Source organism: Chiloscyllium plagiosum, unplaced genomic scaffold (genome assembly GCF_037043375.1).
Source record: "Chiloscyllium plagiosum isolate Xiang-an unplaced genomic scaffold, Cpla_swu_hap1 HiC_scaffold_1, whole genome shotgun sequence".
In the NCBI taxonomy this organism is placed as follows: Eukaryota; Metazoa; Chordata; class Chondrichthyes; order Orectolobiformes; family Hemiscylliidae; genus Chiloscyllium; species Chiloscyllium plagiosum.
Genome location: NW_028270139.1, coordinates 46,678,999 through 46,704,164, shown reverse-complemented (window position 1 = coordinate 46,704,164; position 25,166 = coordinate 46,678,999). Strand labels below are relative to the sequence as shown.

Genomic DNA, 25,166 nt, shown 5'->3' with positions numbered 1-25,166 from the left:
AAGGGGAAACTTTTTCACGCAGAGGGTGGTATGTGTATGGAATGAGCTGCCAGAACAAGTAACGGAGGCTGGTACAATTGCAGCATTTAAAAGGCATCTGGATGGGTATATGAATAGGAAGGGTTTAGGGGGATATGGACTAAATACTGACAAATGGGACTAGATTATGTTGGGATATCTGGTCGGCTTGGACGAGTTGGACCAAAAGTTCTGTTTCTGTGCTGTACATCTCTATGACTCCTGCTTCCCACTTCATAATTTCAGCAGAAGATCAATGGCTTACAAACTGTTTACACCAATGTTCTGGGATTTTTGCCATTTGTCCACCATAGAACCATTAGGAGACCAAATTCTGGATTAGTGGTGCTGGAAGAGCACAGCAGTTCGGTCGGCATCCAAGGCGCTTCGAAATCGAAGTTGCGGGCAAAAGCCCGAGACCAAGTCAAGCCTTAGGTCAATTTTATATAAAAAACTGAAGCAGTGGTGAGCAACATATTGAGTGGTGTTACTCACAGTCACAGTAATTGCCTTTAAGAATCCAATGGGATAGAGACTAAGAACTGGGTTCAATTTCACTGGCACTCAGAAAAATGCTCAGGCTCCTCATCTGAATGTTGCTCATGGGACAGAAGCTGAGAAAACTCAACTGCAAACCTAATGCCAAGGAATTCTTCAGACATTGAAAACATCAAGGTGAGCGAGTTCAAAGCAGCTCAAGACCCCTGTTTAAAAAGTGGCTGGAGCATTGTGGGGACGAGCCAGCACCAATTTATATTAATCCACTAGAGGGCCTGCAAGATCCACCTCAAATAATGCATAGTGGCTCAAATTCCATATGTTTTACAAATTTCACAATTCAAAACTGGTCATCATGATGCACTGTGGGGCATCAACAGCAGCAAAATTGTGTTCAACAACAACCATTCACTTAATGGCTCAACCGGTGGTGGTGGAGGGTTGTTTTTCAGACTGGAGGCCTGTGACCAGTGGAGTGCAACAAGGATCAGTGCCGGGTCCTCTACTTTTTGTCTTTTACATAAATGATTTGGATGCGAGCATAAGAAGTATAGTTAGTAAGTTTGCAGATGACACCAAAATTGGAGGTGTAGTGGACAGCGAAGAGGGTTACCTCAGATTACAACAGGATCTTGATCAGATGGGCCAATGGGCCGAGAAGTGGCAGATGGAGTTTAATTCAGATAAATGCGAGGTGCTGCATTTTGGGAAAGCAAATCTTAGCAGGACTTATACACTTAATGGTAAGGTCCTAGGGAGCATTGCTGAACAAAGAGACCTGGGAGTGCAGATTCATAGCTCCTTGAAAGTGGAGTCACAGGGAGATAGGATAGTGAAGAAGGCTTTTGGTATGCTTTCCTTTATTGGTCAGAGTATTGAGTACAGGAGTTGGGAGATCAGGTTGCGGCTGTCCAGGACCTTGGTTAAGCCACTAGCGGAATATTGCGTGCAATTCTGGTCTCCTTCCTATCGGAAAGATGTTGTGAAGCTTGAAAGGGTTCAGAAAAGACTTACAAGGATGTTACCAGGGTTGGAGGATTTGAGCTATAGGGAAAGGCTGAACAGGCTGGGGCTGGTTTCCCTGGAGTGTCGGAGGCTGATTAGTTTTTCTACAGATTAGATTCCCTCCAGTGTGGAAACAGGCCCTTCGGCCCAACCAGTCCACACCAACCCTCCGAAGAGTAACCCACCCAGATCCATTTCCCTCTGACTAATGCACCTAATACTATGGGCAATTTAGCATAGCCAATTCACCTGGCCTGCACATCTTTGGACTGTGGGAGGAAACCGGAGCACCCGGAGGAAACCCACGTAGACACAGGGAGAATATGCAAACGCCACACAGTCAGTCGCCTGAGGCTGAAATTGAACCTGGGGCCCTGGTGCTGTGAGGCAGTAGTGCTAACACTGAGCCACCATGCTGAGGGGTAACCTTATAGAAGTTTACAAAATTATGAGGGTCATGGATAGGGTAAATAGGCAAAGTCTTTTCTCTGGGGTTGGGGAGTCCAGAACTAGAGGGCATAGGTTTAGGGTGAGGGGGGAAAGATATAAAAGAGACCTACGGGGCAACTTTTTCACAGAGGGTGGTACGTATATGGAATGAACTGCCAGAGGAAGTGGTGGAGGCCGGTACAATTGCAATATTTAAGAGGCATTTGGATGGGTATATGAATAGGAAGGGTTTGGAGGGATTTGGGCCGGATGCTGGCAGGTGGGATTAGATTGGGTTGGGACATCTGGTCGGCATGGACGGATTGGACCGAATGGTCTATTTCCATGCTGTAAATCTCTATGAATCTATATCCTCCCTCTACTTTTACTGTCAGGTCAGGACATCAACCCTGGTTCAACTGAGAGTACAGGAGGAAACGTGAGGAGCAGCGCCAGACATAGCCAAAAATCAGGTGTCAGTTTGATCCAGCTATCACATAGGATTTCTTCCTTAGAAAGGATATATTGGCTTTGGAAGGAGATTTACAAAAATGAAATCTGGACTTCAGGGGTTAACATCTGAGGAGAAGTTATACAAATCAAGACTGTTTTCTCCAGAATGTAGAAATTTAAGATGTGATCTGATCAAATATATTAACAGGAAAAGACAGGGTGGGTAAAGTTAAACTATTTCCACTGGCTGGAAATTCTAGAACTGGCGGAGGGCATTGTCAGAGAGTCATATCTCATTGATTGACAGTTCTAAACTTGAAGGACTGAATGGCCTATTTCTGTTCCTATCTTCTGAACTCATTAGAATAAGAGGCTTCATAAGTATCCCATCCTGAACAATGGAAGTGCTTAGTACATCTGAGCAAAAGACTAGATTGAAGTATTTGCATTTTCAGCCAAAGGTATTGAATCCTTAGGTTCTCAACCTCACAGTTGCTAGTCTTTAACCAATTAAATTCACTGCACGTAATATGAAGGAAGTTGGAAGCACAGGATTCTGTAAAAGCTATGGACCCTGTTAATATCTCAGCCAAAGAACCAGACACTTATGCTACAGAAGTAGCCATTCCCCTAGCCAAAGTATTTCAGTCCAGCCACACTATCATCTAATCAGCAATGTGGAAAATTGCCCAGGTATGTTGAGTGCACAAAAAGCAGAAAAAATTCAATGTGGCTAACTATCAGTCTGTTAGCTTACTCTCAATCAGCAGAAATGTAATGGAAAGGGTTGTCAGCAATTCTGTCAAGCAACACTTTCTCAATAATAGTGTACACACTGAGGAGAAAGTGAGGTCTGCAGACGCTGGAGATCAAAGCTGAAACTTTATTGCTGGAACAGCACAGCAGGTCAGACAGCATCTAGGGAAAAGGAGATTCGACGTTTCGGGCACATGCCCTTCCTCAGGAATGACTGAGGAAGGGCATGTGCCCGAAACGTCGAATCTCCTTTTCCCTAGATGCTGTCTGACCTGCTGTGCTGTACACACTGACACTCAGTTTGGGTGCTGCAGCGTTACTCAGCTCCTGACCTCATTATTTCAAACACGGATAAAAGTGCTGGACTCAAGAAGGGAGTTGAAGGTGACTGCCATGATATTAAGGCAGCAATCACTTGAGTGAAGGAGTTCTAGCAAAAGCGGAATCAATGGGAAATAAGGGAAAATTCTCCACTGCTTAGGTTTCTATCTGAACTTAGGAAGATGGTTATGGCTGATAGCAGTCAGTCATCTCAGCCACAGGACATCGCCAAAGGTGTTCCTCGGTTCAACCATCTTGAACTACTAGATGAATGACCTTCCCTCCATTGTAAGATAAGAAGTGGGCATGTTCATCGATGATTCTATAATGCCCAACACTATTTATGACTCCACCAGATTCTAAAGTGGTCTGTTTCAATATTAATAAAGTTAACTTCGCAGCTTGGCTAACAAATGGAAAGTGAGAATCTAACCATGTCTCTTGACATTGAATGGTATTACCATAATTGAATAACACTACTATCAACAGCCAGGGGGGTTACCATTGACCAGAAACTGAACTGAACTAGCTATATTATTACTTTGTCTACAAGAGCAGGTCAGAGGCTAGGAATACTGTGGCGAGTAACTGATGAAGGATTTTTGCCCGAAATGTCGATGTCCCTGCTCCTCAGATGCTGCCTGACCTGCTGTGCTTTTCCAGCACTACTCTAATGTTGACTCCTGAGTCTGCTGTCCACCACCTACAAGGCACAAACAAGGAGTGGGATAGAATACTCCCCACACGCCTGGATGGTGTAACTCCATGAAATTCAACAATATCAAAGACAAAGCAACCTGTTTGGTCCACCCATTGCCCTCAACATGCATTTGCTTCCCCAGCGATACACAATTGCAGCACTGCATATTATCTACACATTTACTACAGTAACTTGCTAGTGCTTCTTCCATAGGGGTTGTGTGGGAGATATAGGTAAAGTAGTGTTACTTCTGCAATCATAATTACTTAAGCAAGGTAAATGAACTCACACCAGTGAATAATTGTTTCAACCAAGAGCTGAGTCAACAAGAATAAAAACTATGTGAAGTAAATATATAATTGTTTTTATATCAGTTAAAATGTGTATACAAGAATGAAACGTGCCTGCAAACAATGGAAGATGTTACAGAAAAATAGATAAGGTGCTGTGAGGATGTAGGTTAAGCCAGATATGCTTGTACAAACAGTAGTTATAAGCATCTGTTTCCCACTTATGCAAAAACAAAAAAACAAACCCCAAAGAAAAGGTCATTCATATGGCTGAGAAATGGGAGGAAATGTCACAAGTAAGGGAAACAGATGGCAGTGAAGGAGGATATACTTAACAATGGACCACAGCAGGATGTGGTGAAATGGCCGAGTAAAACTTGTACTTTGTTATGCACAAGGCTGGATAAGGCAAGAGATAAACAATAGTAATGGGCACTGGGTTTGGAGTAGTAAATCCTATATAAGATATGTACTTGCTATTCCAGGCACCACGCTTGCAAGTGTATAATAAACATACTGATTGCTTCAGATCTTGTCTCGGACTGAAATTATTGAAGTGAGTGAGCTTTGTTTCTTACATTGTGGATTTGGAAAATATTATCACCTTGAAGGACAAGGTCAGCAATTTCTCCTCCAAACCACTCCAGATCGTGACATAGAAACACACAGCTGTTCTTTCACTGTCACTGGCCAAAATCCTGGAACTTACTCCCTAACAGCTTACTGTGGCTGTTCCTACACCATATGCACTGTAGAAGTTCAAAAACATAGCTCAGCAGCACCTTGTCCAGTGTAGTTAGAGATTGACAATAAATGCTGGCCCAGCCAGTGATGCTCACATCCCTTGAGCAAATAGCAAAACCAAACGTTAAGGCCCCAAAATCAGGCATGTGGTAGGCCTTAGATTTTTACACCTTACACATGGAGAAATGGTGCCAATTTGAGTCAGTGCAATGAGCTTTCTGAACCAGATTACTGGCCCTAAATGTTAAATAATTGCAGGATTCTTCAGTTTATTTTCCTTGTTAAAATTTCACTGATCCTTTTTTATTGTTAAATGTACATTATTTCTTCACAGGGTTGCACCTTAATTTCTAATCAAATTAATACAGGTAATCACACTACACTGTATACTGGAGCTTGCTTTATATATTAGCATCATTTTAATTGATTGTCTGTCTATATAGAAGCAGGAAGCTTTAGAAATTCCATGAGAGTAGCTTAAGCAGGTCGGCCAGTCATGCAATTGGCTTTTCACCTAATTTGCAGGATGGATGATCCAACTTGTCCATACACTGCAGCATTTTAGCAGCCCTGTCAAGAAAACAACAAAAGTTTTTTTAAAAACTTTAAAATAAATGAACATAGCTCAAAACCCATACATCAAGTTTCACATTTTCATCTAAACAGGAACAGCCCCTTGAGTAGTAAATGAGGACGTTTTGTAATTCAGGTGTTTAGCATTAATCGCAGTGCAGAATTCACAATTTAGTACTTTACTCTCAATACATTCTGTCACTTCAATATTAGAAAAAGTGAATACAGACAATGTTGATGCAAGATAGTTGTTATAAACAACAGTGAAAAATCTTATGAAGAATGCATTATTAACTTTGCCACCATTGTGATATTGCATGCATCGATGATCAGGCAAGCACATGCCTTTAAGAGAACTAAGCAATGATATCTGTGGGACACCATGCTTTACAATATTCCTGTTCTACATCCCATGAGTTCTATCCAAAGTGGTTACGAATGACTGAGTGTGAAGATGACATGGGGGGTAGATTACGAGGTATTGGGAGGGATATGAATGGGCCTGGTGAGTGGGGCAAGTGAAGGGTAAAGGCAAGGGTACTTAATGTTCATGTTCCAAACTGAGCCAAAGTTCCAGTGAGTGGAGACGGGCCATTTAACTGTCCACATTGGAAACTGCCACCTCCGTTCCTCCCAAGGATCTGCTTCAGAAAGTAGTGACCTCAAATCTAGCCTGGTCCCACCACTCTGCTGTGAAGATTATGGGATGGATACTACCAAGCAGGATGGGAGATCAGAACAGCAGGAAAAGGTCTGTTTTGCAAAATTTGCCTTCAGGAAGAAAATCCCAGCCTAAGAATCTCTGCTTAAATCCAGTCTCATTGTTTAAAAAATAATTTGATCTCCACTCCTTAGTTCCAAAGTGGATGACCTCAGTCTTTTTTCCACATTGAACACCATCTTTCACAGTTTTGCCTACTCGCTGAATCAACTGATGTCCCTTTGCAACTATCAACCTCAACCTACACACTATATGTTGCATCATCTAACTTAGTGTCAGCAGTAAACTAGTGAGAAACAGCTCTCTATTCCTTCATTCAAAACATTTCTAAATATGAGCAAAGTTGAGGCAGGCCATTTATCAAAGGGCACTGTTAGATACATTCTACCAATGTGAATACATACTCACATGTACTTGCTATCTTCAACCTCTGAAACAAATAGTCTTTAATTGATTCTGTCTCACTTTTGTTAACAGTCCCTAATGCATAATGTTGTTAAATGCCCCCTCATGTTTATCGAAATAACATCCTTAGACGCTGTTAGATTTACCATCTGAGTTACTCTTTAAGCATTTAAACTAAATTTGTCAGAGTTAACTTTCCCACTGTAATTTCAAGCCATGAACTTTGTTCAGATAATTTTCCCAAATTTTTTGTTCTTCTTTTCCAAATTGCACAATATCTGGAGATAATTCTTAAATTGGTGTGGCTTGGAAGATTACAACTACTTAATCAAAAATTTCCTCATCTACTTCTGTTAATAACTGGGAAGGAAACATCAAAACCAGGGGAATTGTTTAGCTTTAATATCATGATTTTGATCATTGTCATTTACTAATCAATATAGTTAGTTCCTTCCCTTGATTTATTTCGAGATTGCTTAGAACCTCTAATATTTTATACCCACCATTTATTATGAAATGGATATAAAATAGTTGCAGAGAGGGTCAGCCATGTCATAATTGCCAATTATAATATGATTGTAATCAAAGATTAGCCAGGCATACCATTTCTCTTAAAATAGCAAGATGGTGGAGATGGCAGGTTAGGTAGTGTTTGGAATCTTGGTCTATCTACTCCCTTTTGGCTGACCGGCTGTGTCCTTTTTATTTTTTCATCTTATAATCATTTCTTAATTTCACCTTTTGCAACAAGTTTACTTTCTTTGTTCTGCAGCTGAGGTGTGGCAGTTTCAATGGGCCCACATCATTGGCAGTTTCAGCAGGCTCTCAGTCTTCCACAATTTCAGCGGGTGCCTGGTCTTCAGTGGCTTCAGCGAGCTCCTGCTCCCCCATGGTTGTGGCAGGCCTCCATCCCCAGTCTCCCAATTGTGGTCAATATGGATAGACCTTAGTCTTCGGTTGACGTGGCCCGCCCCTAGCCTTCGGTTGCCGTGGACCGCCCCTGGCCTTCGGTTGACGTGGACCGCCCCTGGCCTTCGGTTGACGTGGACCGCCCCGGGCCTTCGGTTGACGTGGACCGCCCCGGGCCTTCGGTTGACGTGGACCGCCCCGGGCCTTCGGTTGACGTGGACCGTCCCGGGCCTTCGGTTGACGTGGACCGTCCCGGGCCTTCGGTTGACGTGGACCGTCCCGGGCCTTCGGTTGACGTGGACCGTCCCGGGCCTTCGGTTGACGTGGACCGTCCCGGGCCTTCGGTTGACGTGGACCGTCCCGGGCCTTCGGTTGACGTGGACCGTCCCGGGCCTTCGGTTGACGTGGACCGTCCCGGGCCTTCGGTTGACGTGGACCGTCCCTGGTCTTTGTGGTCTCTTTCTCTTTGGCAGTTTTGGCTGATCCCTGGTCTTTGGCGGTTTCAGCGGGCCCCCACTCTTTGGAGGTTTAGATGGGTCTCTGGTCTTTGGCAGATTTGGCTGATCCCTGGTCTTTGGCGGTGTCGATGAGCTGACAGTCTTAGGTGGCTTTAGCCGGTCCCCAGCCTTCGGTGGTCGTGTTGGGCCCCCAGTCTTTGGTGGTCTTGGTGGGACCCCATCTTCTGAAGTATCAGCAAGGCCTAGAGTTTGGTTGGTTTGACAGGATCCCAGTCCTCGACAGTCGGATAGGCCTTGGCCTTCGGCAGCGCTTGATTTGTGAAACCAAGAGACCATAGAATGAACAAAATATGATAGTCTTGACATTGTCTTAGATTTTTAAAAAATAAACATACTTCACGTAATTAAATGGCACCAATTTTCTGGTGCCTGACACACTTTTTACAGTATTTTCACAAAAGCAAGTGACAATAAATTTCTATCTATCTAATAGCTTTTAAAATGATGTTTGTGGCAGAACATTTCCAGGTGACATCCAGAAACACACCCAATTACTGCCGTTTGATCTTAGGCCAGATGTTTAGTGGCAGAAGGATTGCCCCTGGCCCTCAACAGAAATGATGGCGCAATCAGGGTTTGTTCTATTCTCCAGTCCCTCTCAGGTCCACACAGAATCAAACAGAAATTTCAGGCTCTATATATATGTGCTAACAGTAATAGCTGCTGTTTGTCCAGGCTGAAGTTTTAATTTAAAAAAAACTGCAACTTCAATTTGTATCAGTTTTGGAGGAGATGGTAGCATTGTGGTGATGTCACCCAGATCCAGATGGGCACAGGTTCAGGTCCCTGCACTTGGCCAAATTTGAATTCAACTCATGGTTGTGGTAGACAGGGTACAGAGGAGATCTACCAGGATGCTGCCTCAACTTGAGACCCTGTGCTATGAGGAAAGACTGGGTAGACTAGGAATGTTTTCCTTGGAGTGGAACATGTTGACAGGAACCTGATATCGGAGTATAAGATTATGAAGGGCATGGATAGGAAGGCACTTTTCCATGAGTAGAGGGTTCAAGTACCAGGAGAGCATTGCTTTAAGGTAAGAGTGAGGAAGTGAAGGGAGGTTTGGGGAGAACCTTGTCACACAGACGGTGGTGGGAGCCTGGAACTCTGCCTGAAAGGATAGTTGAGTCAAAAACTGCTGTAACATTTCATCAGTATTTATGTAATCAGTCATTATTGCCTCCAGGACAATGGGTGAAAAGCTGGAAATTGGGATCAATGCAGTCAGACCTGTGTTGACCAGTGCTGACATAACCAGCTGAATGGTCTCCCTCTGTGCTGTAAACACTACTTGTCTTGTGGTAAGTTATCAATTGTAAACAGATGGTCAACTTTGTACATTCACTAATACGACCTATCCAAAAAGCTGACCAAATATCATCTGCACATATTTGGACACCAAATTTCTGAATGGTTTCATGTCACAGTTTCTCATAAGTTTCAGAACTGGAATAAATTGGTACACAATTCCTCGCCTATGAACTGAGGAGTCAAAAATGAAAACAGTGGCATGTTCATCATTTCTAGGAGAGGTCATGTCCATAATATGATAATAAATAATCGATCATTTTAAATGAAACCGACTTTGTCTTTCAAGGATTAATATAACAGACATTGATCACTCTGTGGCAACAGGGAAAAGAACCATCCTCACCATCAGTGACTCACGCTGTAAAACTGATAGAAAAAAATTACCCTCCAGACAATGTGATATAATGTTAGATCAAGTTTCTAAGAAATGGAATTGTATTGGAAATATTGAATCGATACAGTGTGGAAGCAAGCCATTTGGCCCATTGAGTCCACCCTGACCTTCCAAAGAGCATCCCACACAGACCAACCATATCTCTGTAATCCTACATTTCCCATGGCTAACCCACTTAGTCTGCACATTGCTGGACGCTATGGCTAACTTAGCATGGCTAAGCCACCTAACCTACACATGTCTGGACAATGGGAGGAAACCCTTGCAGATATGGGGAGAACGTACAAACTCTGGAATTGAACCCAGGACCCTGGCACTATGAGGCAACAGTACTAACCACTGAGCCACTGCCATAGAAGGAGCAGAAATTTCTTTTTATTTGGATTTATGACTGGCATCAGTCTGATCCTTCGGAATTGGAGTGCATGATGTCAACATAGAAATGGGGAAACAGTGAGCTATTGGAGATACTCTCTGTTGTCTTCACTGATGTGCGTAATCTGTGAATACTGGTACAGATGAAGTTTGAGAATTTTGAAGAATACATATCATAGCAGCGTTGTGAGATGTATTAGCCTGGAATTATCAATGATAATATATCCATTTCCCAGTGAAAGGCTCAGTGCACATGAATAAATGGACATTGCCAGGTTCTGAAAGAATCAGATAGAAAATGAAGTGATTCAGGGAACAACGATGCCGGTCTTGAATTTTCTTTTAAGATTACTTACAGTGTGGAAACAGGCCCTTTTGCCCAACAAGTCCACACCGACCCGCTGAAGCGCAACCCACCCAGACCCATTCCCCTACATTTACCCCTAACGCTACAGGCAATTTAGCATGGCCAATTCACCTAATCTGCACATTTTTGGACTGTGGGAGGACCCAGAGGAAACCCACGCAGACACAGGGAGAATGTGCAAACTGCACACAGTCAGTTGCCTGAGGCGGGAATTGAACTCGGGTCTCTGCGCTGTGAGGCAGCAGTGCTAATCACTGTGCCACCATGCCACCCACAAAGTTTGTACACCGTAGAAGGCAATGGGTATTGGGGATAAGTGGTGAAACGTAAGGATATGGAAACATGGAATAAGAGTTAGTCACTCAGACCCTGAAGCCTGTTCAATCAGATCACAATTGATTTGGAGCTTAACTCCATTGCTGTATCTTTGCTGTACATTGTTAATCATCCTTACCCAACAAGTATCTAGCAAAGTTAATTGGAAAAATTTCTACAGTCTGCCTTTGGTGAAGGGGGATAACTGAAAAAAAGTTCCAGATTTGTAATGTTCATTACATGCGAAAGTATCTCCAGATATCACTTTAAAATGACCAGACTGAGTTTTAAGGTTAGCCTCCCTAACCCATGGATTTTACTGCATGCTTCCAAATGGTGATCACAAGCCTGCACTTGCCAGCAGTGAGGCTACCTCTAAGCATGTCATCCTTCACGGGCTCCCAGTACTGCCAACCTCATCCAAAGGCCAGCTCTGTTGGAGGCACGAAGCATCATAAAATGTGATAATGTTTGAAGCCAGTAGCCTCTCAGAGTGGAGATCAAATGCCACGGAATGAAACCTTTGTGCCGTGGATATACCGCCTCCCCCTCGACAGCCCCATCACTGGGGCAAAGGCACTCTGACTCTCATGGTCTCAACCCACGGTGGGGGGTTGGGGGGTCGGGGGGGACTCCCTCCAGCAACCTGGTAGCTTCTGAATGTGATGGTCAGGAGCCCTGCAGAATGCAAAATGCTGATGAGGCTGCAGAATTGCCCTTATTACAGGCATCAACCAATCAAACTGGGTGCCTTCTCCATGGAGTGGACAGCCACTCCATTTGCCGTCCTTCTCCAGTAGTAGACTGCATCAGGGTACAGCCTTGACACACAATTTTCCCTTACTTCCCGGCCTCCTTCAAGTCTCCAAGTCCAGTACCACGACACTGAGAAATCTCCACTCCATTTATTGATTCCCTCACCAGAGAAAATAATTTCTCTCTACCTACCCTATCCACTCCTATGATCGTTATTAATAACTTAATTAGATCACCACCACCGCGCCCCCCCCCCCCCCCCCCACCCCTCACCCCCAAAAGTTTAAACTCAAGCCAAGTCTATGCAACCTGACATTATAATTAAAGCCTGGTATTGTTGTGATGAATTTGTACCAATCACCCGTCTCGGGTTAATGCATCTTTCCTACATTCAGTAACCAAATCAAATGCATTATTGCTATGGGGCCTTGGCAAGGCTCCATAAAACTGACACATAACATCCTCTCCTTTGAAACAAAGTCTGACATTCCACATGTCATTTTGATTGGTTTTGTGGCTATAGATTTAAAGGACATTGGAGAAGGAGAGAATAATTTGAGTGAGGGTGTAGAGACAACAGCATGTTCAGAGTGTGGAAGAGCAAGGATGAAAATTATCTTAAAACACTTAAATACTACATAAAAGAAAGTGACAAAGGTCACCAACTTTCTAAATATTTCAATGGTTAAATATGAATCAGATATCGTACATACTTGTAATTATCTTTGCAAGAGTAGCTGATATTTTTCTCCTTTAGAATGCTTTCCAATACTGCAACACTGCCGACATCACAGGATTCTCTGAAAATCAAAATATAGTTGATGTTCAATATAATTCCCCAAAATGAATTTTAATTACTCAAACAGATGGCCTCATGAACTTAAAAATAAGTACTTATCAGGGCTACCTGAAGTAAAAAGTGTTGGAAATACTCAGCAAAATTGGTATCATCTGAGGAGAGAGAAATGGAGTCAATATTTTGAGTTAACGATATCTCTTTTTGCTTCATGGGAAAATATAAAATGTTTCATAAGTGTCTAAGACCAGAGGGTATAAAGTTAAGGTGAGGAGTATTTTTGCACCCAGAGGGTGATAAAAATATGGAACGTGTTGCCCGAGAGGGTGGTGGAGGCAGGTATGCTCGCAACATTTAAGAATCTGGATGAGCAGGGGGGATCCAAGATGGCGGCGATCTGAGTAGATCTGCCTTGCTGAGCATCCCAGCCGAGCAGTAGTGATATTTTTACCCCAGTTATTCACCAGTGCGTCAAAATGCTGTTTAGCTGATAGCTGAATGCTAGGTTGCCTGGTGTCATTTTTGCAGGGTCTTAGAATCTTGTTCGGATGTTCTGGGATTCAGATGTGCGCTGTTCAGATAGTCAAGGTCCTACTGTAATTCCTTTTTGTGTGAGCAAGGATGACGAAAGGAAAGCATAAGCCAAGCTCCAACACACGGGGCACTCACTGAAGGCACCAGTTTGCCTTCAGCCGTGACTGTAGCTGCAGTTCCCTCGGCAGCCTAGAAAAGGTACCTGCCGAGCAGAACGTCGCTGGAGAATGCGTGACAATCCAAGGGATGATCAAGGAGTTGATGGAAGACAATCATTCTCGGCTGGAGCCAATTTTGGTCATGCTACAAAAGCATGAGAAGGATTGGATGGGCTCGGGAAGCATGTTGAAGAGGTCGAGCGGTGGACTGCGGCGTAGGAGACTGAGATAGAGTCCTCGACAGGGTGGAACCAGGCCCAGGCCTTGACTGAACAGGTCGATGATCTGGAAAATCGAGGTAGGAGGAAAAACATCTGGGTGGTTGGGCTGCTGGAGGGAAGGGAAAGTGGACAGCTAGCAAGCGTTTTTGAAGACTGGCTGCCACAGTTTTTTGGCTGGGGTGCCGAGGTGGACCGGATGAAGGTTAACAGAGCTCAATGGGTTGCAGTGCCCTGCCCGGTCCTGGTACATTTTCAAAGCTACAGGGACAAGCAAAGAGTCCTGGAATCTTCTAGAAGGATGGGGAAAGATCCACAGGCCCTTACTTATCAGGGAACTAAGATAATGTCCTTCCAGGACTTTTCTGCAATGGTGATCCATAAAAGGAAATCGTTTGATGAAGTCAAGACATAATTAAGGGACCTTGGTATTCAATATTCAAAGAGATACCCAGTAGTGCTTTGTATTACTCACAAGGAGATGGTGCAGTCATTTGACTCCTCCAAACAAATAAAAAGTATTTTGGTCACCTTAAAATATTTGGATGGAGTTATAGACTTGGACACTAATGTTTGATTTTTTAATTTCTCTTGCTATCTTTCTTGTGATGTTACCCTTTTCTTAAAGAAACTGCTGTTCAGGTGTTTGTTTTGCTCGCTGATTAGGATTGATGTTGATGTATAGTTGGGGGTGGGCAGAGGCTCATTATTTTGTCTGTTTCCTTTTATTGCTTGGGTCTGGGGTGTGGCTCAATCTGGATAGGGTAATGGAGATGAGTAAGCGCTCTCCATCGCCAGGGGATAGAGTCCCCCATTAAGTGCCTTTTGTGTTTTGTAGTTAGTTTAGTGCTTTGGTTTTTCATAAATCGACTCCAAGATGCCTTCTTTTGAATATGTCCTGCATTCTGTAAGTCAAATTCTTCCTCTCAGCAGGTCAAAGATGGTTGTAAAGGATTATTGCTAACAGTGTTCTTAAATGGTGCACCTGGAATATTAGAAGGATCCATTCGCCAGTTAAAAGGAAAAAGATGTTGTCGAGTCTTAAAAAAAGAGATGTAGATGTTGTCCTGTTGCAGGAGACCCACCTTAATGACAAGGAACACTTGATGTTACAGCAGGATGAGTTTGATCAGGTATTTTTCTTGTCCTTTCATACTAGGAGCAGGGGGATGGCTATACTCATCCAGAAGAATCTTCCATTTAATTTAGTAGATTGTGTTAAAGATGAATATGGTCAGTTTGTTACCCTTAAGGCCCTAACACGATGAGGAATATGGTATTTTGAATGCTGTTGTCCTCAGCCCAACCCCTTACATTTCTGAATGATGCACTAAGCTGGTGGCCTTTATGTCGCGGCATATTATTATAGGGAGGGACTTTAATTACCTTATGGATCCTGTGCTGGATAGAATGCCCAAAGGCCCCCCAAAGCTTTCTGCACAATCTAAACAGTTGGGTGATCTATGTGTGGAACTGGGGTTGGTAGACGTTTGAAGATGTCTCCACCCTACAGGCAGAAAACTTTATGTTCTTATCCAATCCTTATAAGTGCCATACAAGGATTGTTTTTTTCCTAATTCCTGTGGCTCTTCGAGATTTGGTGGTACCTTGTTCAACTGGGAATATTACCATCTCTGGGCATGCAGCACTATATTTAGTCGTCGAGATTAAGAATAATGCAAATGAAGTGGCAAAGAGTACTGGCAAACGGATCCCTTCATCCTCAAGGACAGCAAGTTCATGGAACACTTCTAAGGAATTTGAAGCATTTTTGGTCACCAACTCAGGTATAGCTGGTGACCCGTCCATTCTTTGGGAGCTTGCTAAGGCCTATGCTAGAGGGATAATTATCTCATACTTGGCCAGTCAGAAGCAACGGAATGGAGAGCAGCAGCGGCTGCTCGAGGTATGATTGAAGGCAGCTGAGACGGCCATATTACAGCAGACTGTCAGTGATGAAGCTGCAACAGATCACAGCCCTACGATCCACCTTAAACTCCATGCTTACACATACAGCCAAGAAGGAACTTTCCCTTGCGAAGCAAAGGTTGTTTGAGCATGGTGATAGGTCGTGTAAATAATTGGCATATCTAGTTAGGAAGAAGAATACCTCCGAATCTATTCCTTCTATTAGGGAAGGGAATGGGACTCTTACTTATATTGCTAAAAAGATCAATGTGGCGTTTCAGAGGTTGTGTTCTGAACTGCAATGGGTCTGAATGTTGTGAGGATAGACAGGATAAAATGGAATCTTTTATTTAGGAACTTGGATCTTCCTGGGGTGTCTGCTGAGCAGGCTTCTCTTCTCAGTGCTCCATTAACAGCACAAGAGATACAGGAGGCGGTGAGGCAACTTCAAAGTGGAAAGGTGCCAGGCATTGATGGTCTTCCCAGTGAGTTTTGTAAAGAATTTTTAAACATACTGTCAAGGCCAATGCTAGACCATAGAACTCTTCATACAGTCGTGATTGCCTCCTGCCATCCTTGAGAGAGGCTAATATCTCTCTTATCCTCAAGAAAGCTAAGGCCCCGGAGGACTGTGCTTCTTATTGACCAATCTCGCTCTTAAATTCTGATTATAAAATTTATCTAAGACTTTGGCATTGAGGTTGGAAGGGGTGTTGCTCTCCATTGTTAAAGAAGATCAGACAGGCTTTATAAAAGGTCACAGATCCTCTAATAATGTTAGGAGGTTGCTTAACATGATTCAAGTGTGCCAGCAGCAATTGGTTCAAGGATTGTTTGTCTCTTTGGATGTGGAGAAAGCATTTGACTGGGTGGAATGGCCATATCTTTTTTATACCCTGGAGCGGTTTGGCCTGTGTGAAGTGTTTTCTAGATGGGTAAAGGTCCTTTACAGTGATCCTCTGGAGGCGGTTCTCACCAATGGTATAAGGTCTGATAATTTTAACATTGGTGGGACAGTTGGCAAGGCTGTCCCCTTTCACCTTTGGTTTTCATGTTGGCCTCCACCAACGGCTCAACTACCATTCGGGGGAGCACTAGTATAGCTGCTCCAAAGGTGGGGGCTGAAGGTGCATAAGATTACACTAAATGTGGATGATGTTCTTACTTTTTTTGACCCCATCAGTTTCGGTACACTGTTTGATATGGTGTATTAATTCGTTTAGTTCTTTCTCAGGTTACAAGATCAATTTTTCAAAGTCAGAGGCTATGCCTATTGGGGGGGCGATTTAGGGGAATACCTGACATGGAAGGTGGGTTCCCCTTTAAGTGGGCACAGGGAGGTTGTCTTTACTTGGGCCTCTCTGTTTTGATCCTAGCTTTGATCAGTTATTCAAGACTAATTTTGTTCATTTGTTTGACAAGATTAAACAAGACATTCAAAGATCGGGGGCCCTTCCAATATCATAGTTGGGTCGAGTCCCTCTAACCAAAATGAATGTTCTCCCTCACTTACTGCACCCTTTGTGGATGCTTCCTTTGCTCTTTCCTAGGCAAACATTTCAGAAATTGAACGGCCGGTTTAGTTCTTTTATTTGGCGTTATAAGTGGCGCTTTATTAAACTTGTGAAACTGGGAATGGACCTCACAGATATTACAAGATATCAACTGAGCTCCCGCCTATCTTTTGTAAGTGACTGGGTCTGTGTGGACTTGGCACGACATGGTTAGACATTGAGGCCTCCTAGACAAAGTGCTCTCTTATCAACCTGTTGTTATTAGACAAAATAAGGATAGTTGTGGAACATTGCCATAATCCAATAGTTACTAACATGGTCAAAGCACAGAGGGCAATGAGAAGATGAAGGGTAATATGCCTAAAATATCTTTTCTTATCCCATAGTTGGAATGCCAGGTTTCCATCCAGGGACAACGGATTCCAGGTTTAAACTTTGGGTGGAAGGGGGAATCTCGTTTGGGTGATCTACTTGAGGATTAAACATTGATGTCATTTGATCAAATAACTTGGAAATATGGATTGTCGAGTATGGACCTCATCGGTTTCATTCAGATTAGAGATTTTATCCGAAAGGAGATCATACTCTTGAGTGTTATAGATCGGAAATGGAAACAAGGGTGCTTCAGGCTAACAGCACTCTTTCAGTAAGCACTCGCTATCATTTGTTTGGGGGGGGGGGGGGGGGGGGTTGTTCCTGGGGTGACATTGAGCATCTACATGAGGTCTGGGATAGAGCGAGTTAGGAGTTGTGATCACTTCACAAACATGGGAGGACATTTGTGAGAATGCGAGGAGGATTTTGGTATGTAAGAGGACCCATGGTACGCAGTTAAAGATTCTTCATAAAGCTCATCTGGCCCCAGATAGTCTTGCAAAACTTATAGAGGGAACATCTTCAATATGCCCCAAATGTAAAATAAATATGGTAAGCCTCACTTATTACCTGTGGTCCTACCACAGGCTCTGTGCATATTGGAGCACTGTGGCAGGAGTAATAGAGGGGGTCTTGGGGACCGAAGTCAAGGTGGACTCAGTCTCTTTGCTCATGGATTTGTCAAATTTACCTCCCTTAGACATAAGTGGGAAAAAGCTTTTTAGCGTTCTTACTTTTTGTGCAAGGAAAAACATTCTGATGTGTTGGCTGCCTGAGAGGTCACCAGAGCTGTAGGGGTGGCATAAGTTAATTATGGAACATATTCCTTTAGACTTTCTTACAAATATGGTGCACCAGAAAATTGACAACTTGTATAAGATGTGGCAGCCCTTATTGAATTATTTGGAATTAGATCTGTCTGCCATTTTGATTAGGACTTGTGTCTAGGCATGATGGTCTGGACCGATAAAACCGAATGCCCAAGAGGAAGAATTTCATACAAATGTGAATTCAATAATTGACGCTCTCGAAGGTTGAGAGCAATGGTCTTATAGCAAATCAATAAATAAATTAGTAACGCCGCTCAGTGCAACAAGTGTAGTTTCAATTTCTTATGTAGAGTGGTATAGTATTTGGTTTATTGTTTATTTTTGTTTTTGATGTTATGATGCTATATTTTATAACTTTCTAATTTTGTAATGAAACCTTTTTCAATAACAATATTCAAATAAAAAGAATCTGGATGAGCACTTACAATGGGAGGGCACAATAGGCCATAGAACAAGTGCAATTAAATAGGATTAGTGTCATTTCCTATTAGCTGGTCGGCATAGACATGGTGGGTTGCGGGGCCCATTCCTATGCTGTGTGACAATAGATGAGAGAGATTATCTGATCAAGTAACAACAAATTGTTTGCTGTTGCACCTTTAACCTAGATCATAGATAGTGAGGGGATTTTATTTTGCATTTACTGTTCTACCTACAACTTCATTCTATCATTTAAACATTGAGAGGAATAATTTTCTGACACCACAAACTGTCATTACTAGTCTCACATATGTTCTCCATTCTGACAGTGTCGTAAAGTCATAATCATAGAGATGTACAGCACAGAAACAGACCTTTCGGCCCAGCTCGTCCATGCTGACCAGATATCCTAAACGAATCCAGTCCAATTTGCCAACACTTGGCCCATATCCCTCTAAACCCTTTCTATTCATATATCCACCCAGGTGTTATTTAAATTCTGCACAAACACCACCTTCTGCATAAAAAAAGTTGCCTCTTAAGTCCTTTTTATATCTTTCCACTATCACCCTAAACCTATGTCCTAGAGTTCTGCACTTCCCCATCCCAGGGAAAAGACCTTGTCTATTTACCCTATCCATGCCCCTCATGATTTTATAAACCTTTATAAAATCACCCCAACCCTCTAATGCTCCAGGGAAAATAGCTCCAGTCACACTTTCAAGGTGAGAGGTGGAAAGTTTAAGGGAGATACATGCGGCAAGTACTTACTTCACACAGAGGGTGGTGGGTGTTTGGAACACGTTGCCAGCAGAGGTAGTAGAGGCAGGCACAGAAAATTCATTTAAGATGCGTCTGGATAAATGCATGAGTAGGTGGGGAGTAGAGGGATACAGATGCTTAGGAATTGATGGACAGGTTAGACAGTACATTTGGATCGGCTTAGAAGGCCGAAAGGCCTATTCCTGGGCTGTAAATTTTCTTTGTTCTGTTCAGCCTCTCCCTATAGCTCAAATCTTCAAACCCTGGCAACATCCTCGTAAATCTTTTCTGAACCCTTTCAAGTTTCACAACATCCTTCCCATAGGACAGAGACGAGGATTGCACACAATATACCAAAAGGGGCTGAACCAATGTCATGTACAGCCGCAACATGACCTTCCAACTTCTGTACTCAATAAAGGCAGGCGTACCAAATGCCTTCTTCACTATCCTATCTACTGGCAACTCCACTTTCAAGGAGCTATGAACCTGCATTCCAAGGTGTCTGTTCAGCAACACTCCCCAGGACCTTACCATTATGTATATAAGTCTTTCCCTGATTTGCTGTTCCAAAAAGCAGCATCTCACATTTATCTAAATAAACTCCATCTGCCACTCCTCGGCCCATTGGCCCATCTGATCAAGATCCGGTTGTATTCGGAGGTAACCTTCTTCGCTGCCCACTACATCTCCAATTTTAGTATCATCTGCAAACTTACTAACTATGCCTCCGATGTTCACATCCAAAATTGTTTATATAAATGACGAAAAGTAACAGACTCAGCACCGATCCTTGTGGCACTTCACTGGTCACAAGCCTCCAGTCTGGAAAGTAACCCTCCACCACTACTGTCTGTCTTCCATCTGAGCCAGTTCTGTATCCAAATAGTGTGATTTAATTTGAAATAAATTGATGTTTGCCTCCTCATCATTCACTATAATAAATATCTGTTTGAATTCCCCTCCTAGTCACCTCTTTTCAGGATTTAAAAGAGTAGGATTTTCTGACTTTATCATCCATTTAGCTAAAGCTGTTATCACGAAATGTATAATAGAACATAGAATGGTAGAGCACAGTACAGGCCCTTGAGCTGACCTTTGTTGTGCTGACCTTTTAACCTACTGTAAGATCAAACTACCCTACATACCCTACATTTTACTATTGTCCATGTGCTTATCCAAGAGTCGACTAAATATTTCTAATGTATTTGGCTCTACTACCACCACTGCAGTGCATTCCATGTACCCACCACTCTCTGTAAAGAACCAACCTCTGACATTTCCTCTAAACCTTCCTCCAAACCCCATAAAATTATGACCTCTCAAGTTCCCAGGATGGAAATGGCTATCAAGTCGTTGGCTATCCACTCTATCTATGCCTCTCATCATCTTGTACACCTCTATCAAGTCACCTCTCACCCCTCTTTGCTCCATTGAGAAAGGCCCTAGCTCCTGCAACCTTTCTTCATAAGACATGCCCTCCAGTCCAGGCAGCATCCTGGTAAATCTCCTCTGCACCCTCTCTAAAGCTTCCACATCCTTCCAATGCAGAGGGAACCAGAACTAAACACAATATTACAAGTGTAGTCTAACCAGGGCTCTTTGGGCTGAAGCTTAACCTCATGGCTTTGAAACTCAAATCGCCCTGCTAATGAAATCCAACACACCATATGCCTTCTTAACAACTCTATCAACTTGGGTGGCAACTTTGAGGGATCTGTGGACGTGGACCCAAAGATCCCTCTGTTTCTCCACAATGCCAAGAAGTCCTGCCTTTAACCCTGTGTTCTGCATTCAAATTCAACCATCCAAAATGAATCACTTCACACTTTTCCAGGTTGAACTCCATCTGCCACTTTCAGCCCAGCTCCGCATCCTGTCAACGTCCCATTGCAACCTACAACAGCTATCCACAACTCCACCAAACTTACTAATCCACCCTCTGTTTAATCATCAGACTCATTTATAAAAAATCCCAGAGCAGAGGTCCCAAAACAGATCCCTGCAGAACACCAGTGGTCACCGATCTCCAGGCTGAATAATTTCCATCAATTACCATCCTGTCTTTTATGGGCCAGCCAGTTGTATCTGTATCCCATGCCTCCTTACTTTCTGAATGAACCAACATGGGAACCTTATCAAATGCCTTGCTAAAAGCCATGTACACCACATCCACTGCTTTACCTTCAATGTGTTTTGTCACACCCTCAAAAGAGTTCATCAAGGTTTGAGAGGCATGACCTGCCCCTCACAAAGCCATGCTGACTGACTATCTCTAATCAAGCTATGCTTTTCCAAATAATCATAAATCCAGTCGCTCAGAATCCTCGCCAATAAGTTGCCCACCACTGACCTAAGACTGTAATTCTATTCTCTTTCTTGAACAAGGGAATAACATTTGCCTCCAATCATCTGGAACTATTCCAGTGAACAGTGAGGCTGCAAAGATCATCGCCAAAGGCACAGCAATCTCTTCACATAGTAACCTTGGGTATATCCAGTCTGTCTAAGGACACTTATCTATCCTCATATTTTTTCAAAATTTCTAGCACATCCTCCTTCTTAACATCAACCTGTTCAAGCATATCAGCCTGTTTCACACTGTCCTCACAAATGACAAGATCCCTCTCATTCATGAATACTGAAGCAAAGTATTAATTAAGGACCTCCCCTACCTCCTCTGACTCCAGGCACAAGTTCCCTCCACTATCCCAGATCAGCCCTACCCTCATTCTGGCTATCCTCTTGTTCCTCATGCAAGTGTAGAATGCCTTGGAGTTTTCCTTAATCCTACCCACCAAGGCTTTTGCATTTCCCCTTCTAGCTCTAAATCCATTCTTCAGTTCCTTCCTGGCTACCTTGTGAGCCTCTAGAAACCTGCCTGTCTCTCCCCTCAACATTAACTAAGCTCGCTTCTTCCTCTTGACTAGATGTCTCCATAATGGCCACAACATCATAGTTACAAGTACTGAGCCATGCTCTAAGTTCATCACCCTTAATTCTGACACTTCTTGTGTTAAAATTGATACAACTCAACCCATCACGCAGACCGCAACTTTGCCCTATCAACTGTCTATCCTTCCTCAAAAGATTCCGTATTTGCCAGTTCACCAGCTATCCAATCCTCTGATCCATAGCTCTGGCTCCCACCCCACTACTAAACTAGTTTAAACCCTCCTGAAGAGCTCTAGCAAACCTCCTGCTCAGGATATTGGTTGCCTTCTAGTTCAGGTGCAACCCACCCTCTTTGTACAGGTCCCACCTTCCCCAGAAGGTATCCCAATTCTCCACATACCTGAGAAGTCATCCTTCCTACAACAGCTCTACAGCCACATGTTCAGCTGCACTTGCTCTGTTCCTAGCTTCACTAGCCCATGGCACCAGTAGCAATCCTGAGATTAACACTCTGTTCGTCATGCTTTTTAGCTTCCAACTTAACACACTTTATTCACTTTTCAGGCCCTCATCCCTTTTCCTAGCAATTTCATTGGTGCCAATGTGTACCACGACTTCTGGCTGCTCACCCTCCCCCTTAAGAATCCTGTCTACTTGATCAGAGACATCCCTGACCCTAGCACCCAGAAGGCAACATGCCAGCTGGGAGTTGTGTTCACAACCATAGAATCTCCTGTCTGTTCCTTTAACCATTGAATCTCTTATCATCATCACTCTTCTATTCTCCTCCTGCCTTTCCTTTTGAGCCACAGAGCCAGACTTAGTGCCAGAAACCTGTCCACTGTAGCTTTTCCTCTATAACACAATGAAACAACCCATAAGATCATGAGCTGTTGGAGCAAAGGTACACCATTTGGTGCATTTAATCCACTCTCATTAAGTGGCTGATCTGATAATCCTCAGCTCCACTTTCCTGCCCTTCCCCATCACCTTTATTACCTTATTGATAAGAAATCTTTGTATCGCAGCCTTGAATAGATTTCAAACCAGCATCAATAATCTTCTGCATTAAAGAATTCCATAGATTCACCACCTTCAGAAACAAATTGCTCCTCATCTCTGTTGGATTTGAGTGAATCCTTATTCTGAGGTCATGCCCTTGATTCTTAGACTTTCCCATGAGGGGAAAACAATCTCTTCACATCTGTCAAGCCCTTCATAAATCATATATATTTCAAGAAGTTTGCCCCTCATTCTAAACTTCACTGAGTATAGGCCTAACCGACTCAACCTGTCGAGAAAATCCCTCCCTATACTACAGGTTTTATGTCAAAGTGGCCCCTGACAAATCTGACTCAACAAGGGAAAAAAAAATGATTAGCTGAACATCTTTCCTAGAAAAGGACCTTTTGCTGAGTTTTTCAATAGTCTGACAAGCAGCATGCTAAAGTTAATAACTTTCTCTGGCTTTTCTTAGACAGTATGATGGATGAAATGATAAACCTGACAGTTGAATACAAATGTGCATCAGGCAGACTCACTGGTAGAGAGACCACACCAGGCTGGTCTTGTACATTATATTTCTCTCTTATATTCAGAAGGTTTTCATATAGTCATTCACACCTCATTTAGATATAACCTTTATGTTTTTATAAAAGTAATGTAACAAAGTGGTGGACAGATTCAACAGATCTGGGAGAATCCATGGAGAGGGAAAAAGAGTTAAGTTTGAGTCCAGCAAGACTCTTCTTCAGAACTTTGTTTCCTTACTATAGGTATATCAATTACTACTGTCTTTTGTTATTTAATTTCCTTTAGCTTCCACCCTATCACGGGCTTTCCCCTTTGTTCTTCTTGCCCCTACCTCCACGATATTTCTATTTTCCTTATCGTCTGATGGTAGGTCATCGGTCTGAATTGTGAACTGTGTTTCTCTCCCCAGATATTACCTGAAAAGTGGTGCTCTTTCACTGGAGGGCAGCTGGCAATTTCATTCGGCTACAACACTCATATCACTGGGCTTGGACTTTAATGGCCCAAAAGCTGCAGACTTCTTTGCTGAGTGGAGGTGAGCTCATCTGTGATTTTTGAGTCAGGGGCTGGGTAGGGGGGGGGAAGCCTGCTTCTGTGTAAAACTCAGGCCCACATTCCAATTGCAATCTAAGTAGTTATTTAGGTCAGGACTCAAACCTTTGGTCTTCTGACACTGAGGTGAGAATGTTACCTCTGCTTTACAGACTTACTCCATTTATAAGACTATGCAATGGGTGCTCTTCATGTGACTAGTGAAAACAGATAAGGGAAATGAACAGTCAGATGTTATTTGTTGCATATTCCCAACCCCCACTACCCCCCTCACTCAGCCACCAGCTAGGACTTACCCTTCTCCATTGTGGATCTCAGTACAAGTTGTGTGCTCTTTGCGCAAGGGGATAAGTTGGCTACCTGTTCTCAGGCCCTTGTCAATCCAGATGTGTTGAGTCTCTAGCAGGATTATGATAGCAATCAACTGCCAGCTTCCTTTCATTTTTCCTTTTTGTTAAATGCCCATGTTCCCACCTGGTCTCTGTCCAACAGCACAAATACAGCAGACTCTCTCTCCACTTGGAGAATCTATTCAGTTCCTCTCAATTAGATACAAGGTTGAAAATCTAATTATGTTTACTATTCCACTAAGCTGCAATGGAAATGGCAAGGAGTATTATCAATAAAACCTACATGCATGCAATAAAAAAAATTAATAGACTTACTTATCAGGGCCATCAATATTGTCCATGATCCAGAGGTGAACAAAGGTAACCCGCGCATTGTCTAATTTGCCAAGTTCAATTTCAGCAAAAATGCTAGTGACAGGAAAGAAAGACATAATTAGTCAAATAAAATGAAAATAATAAGTGT

General features: G+C 43.0%; 1 protein-coding gene across 1 annotated transcript in view; it reads right to left on the bottom strand.

Moving 5' to 3' along the window:
- Positions 1 to 4,528: 4,528 nt before the first annotated feature.
- Positions 4,529 to 25,166, bottom strand: part of LOC122551973 (uncharacterized) — a 41,859-nt gene continuing 21,221 nt past the window's right edge. Inside the window, exons 7-10 of the mRNA XM_087986616.1 lie at positions 25,019 to 25,111; positions 12,572 to 12,658; positions 7,652 to 8,590; positions 4,529 to 5,784 (exon numbers count right to left, since the gene is read on the bottom strand). Coding sequence (XP_087842742.1) covers positions 7,702 to 8,590; positions 12,572 to 12,658; positions 25,019 to 25,111 — 1,069 coding nt within the window. The 3' untranslated portion in view covers positions 4,529 to 5,784; positions 7,652 to 7,701. The remainder of the gene's footprint in view (positions 5,785 to 7,651; positions 8,591 to 12,571; positions 12,659 to 25,018; positions 25,112 to 25,166) is intronic.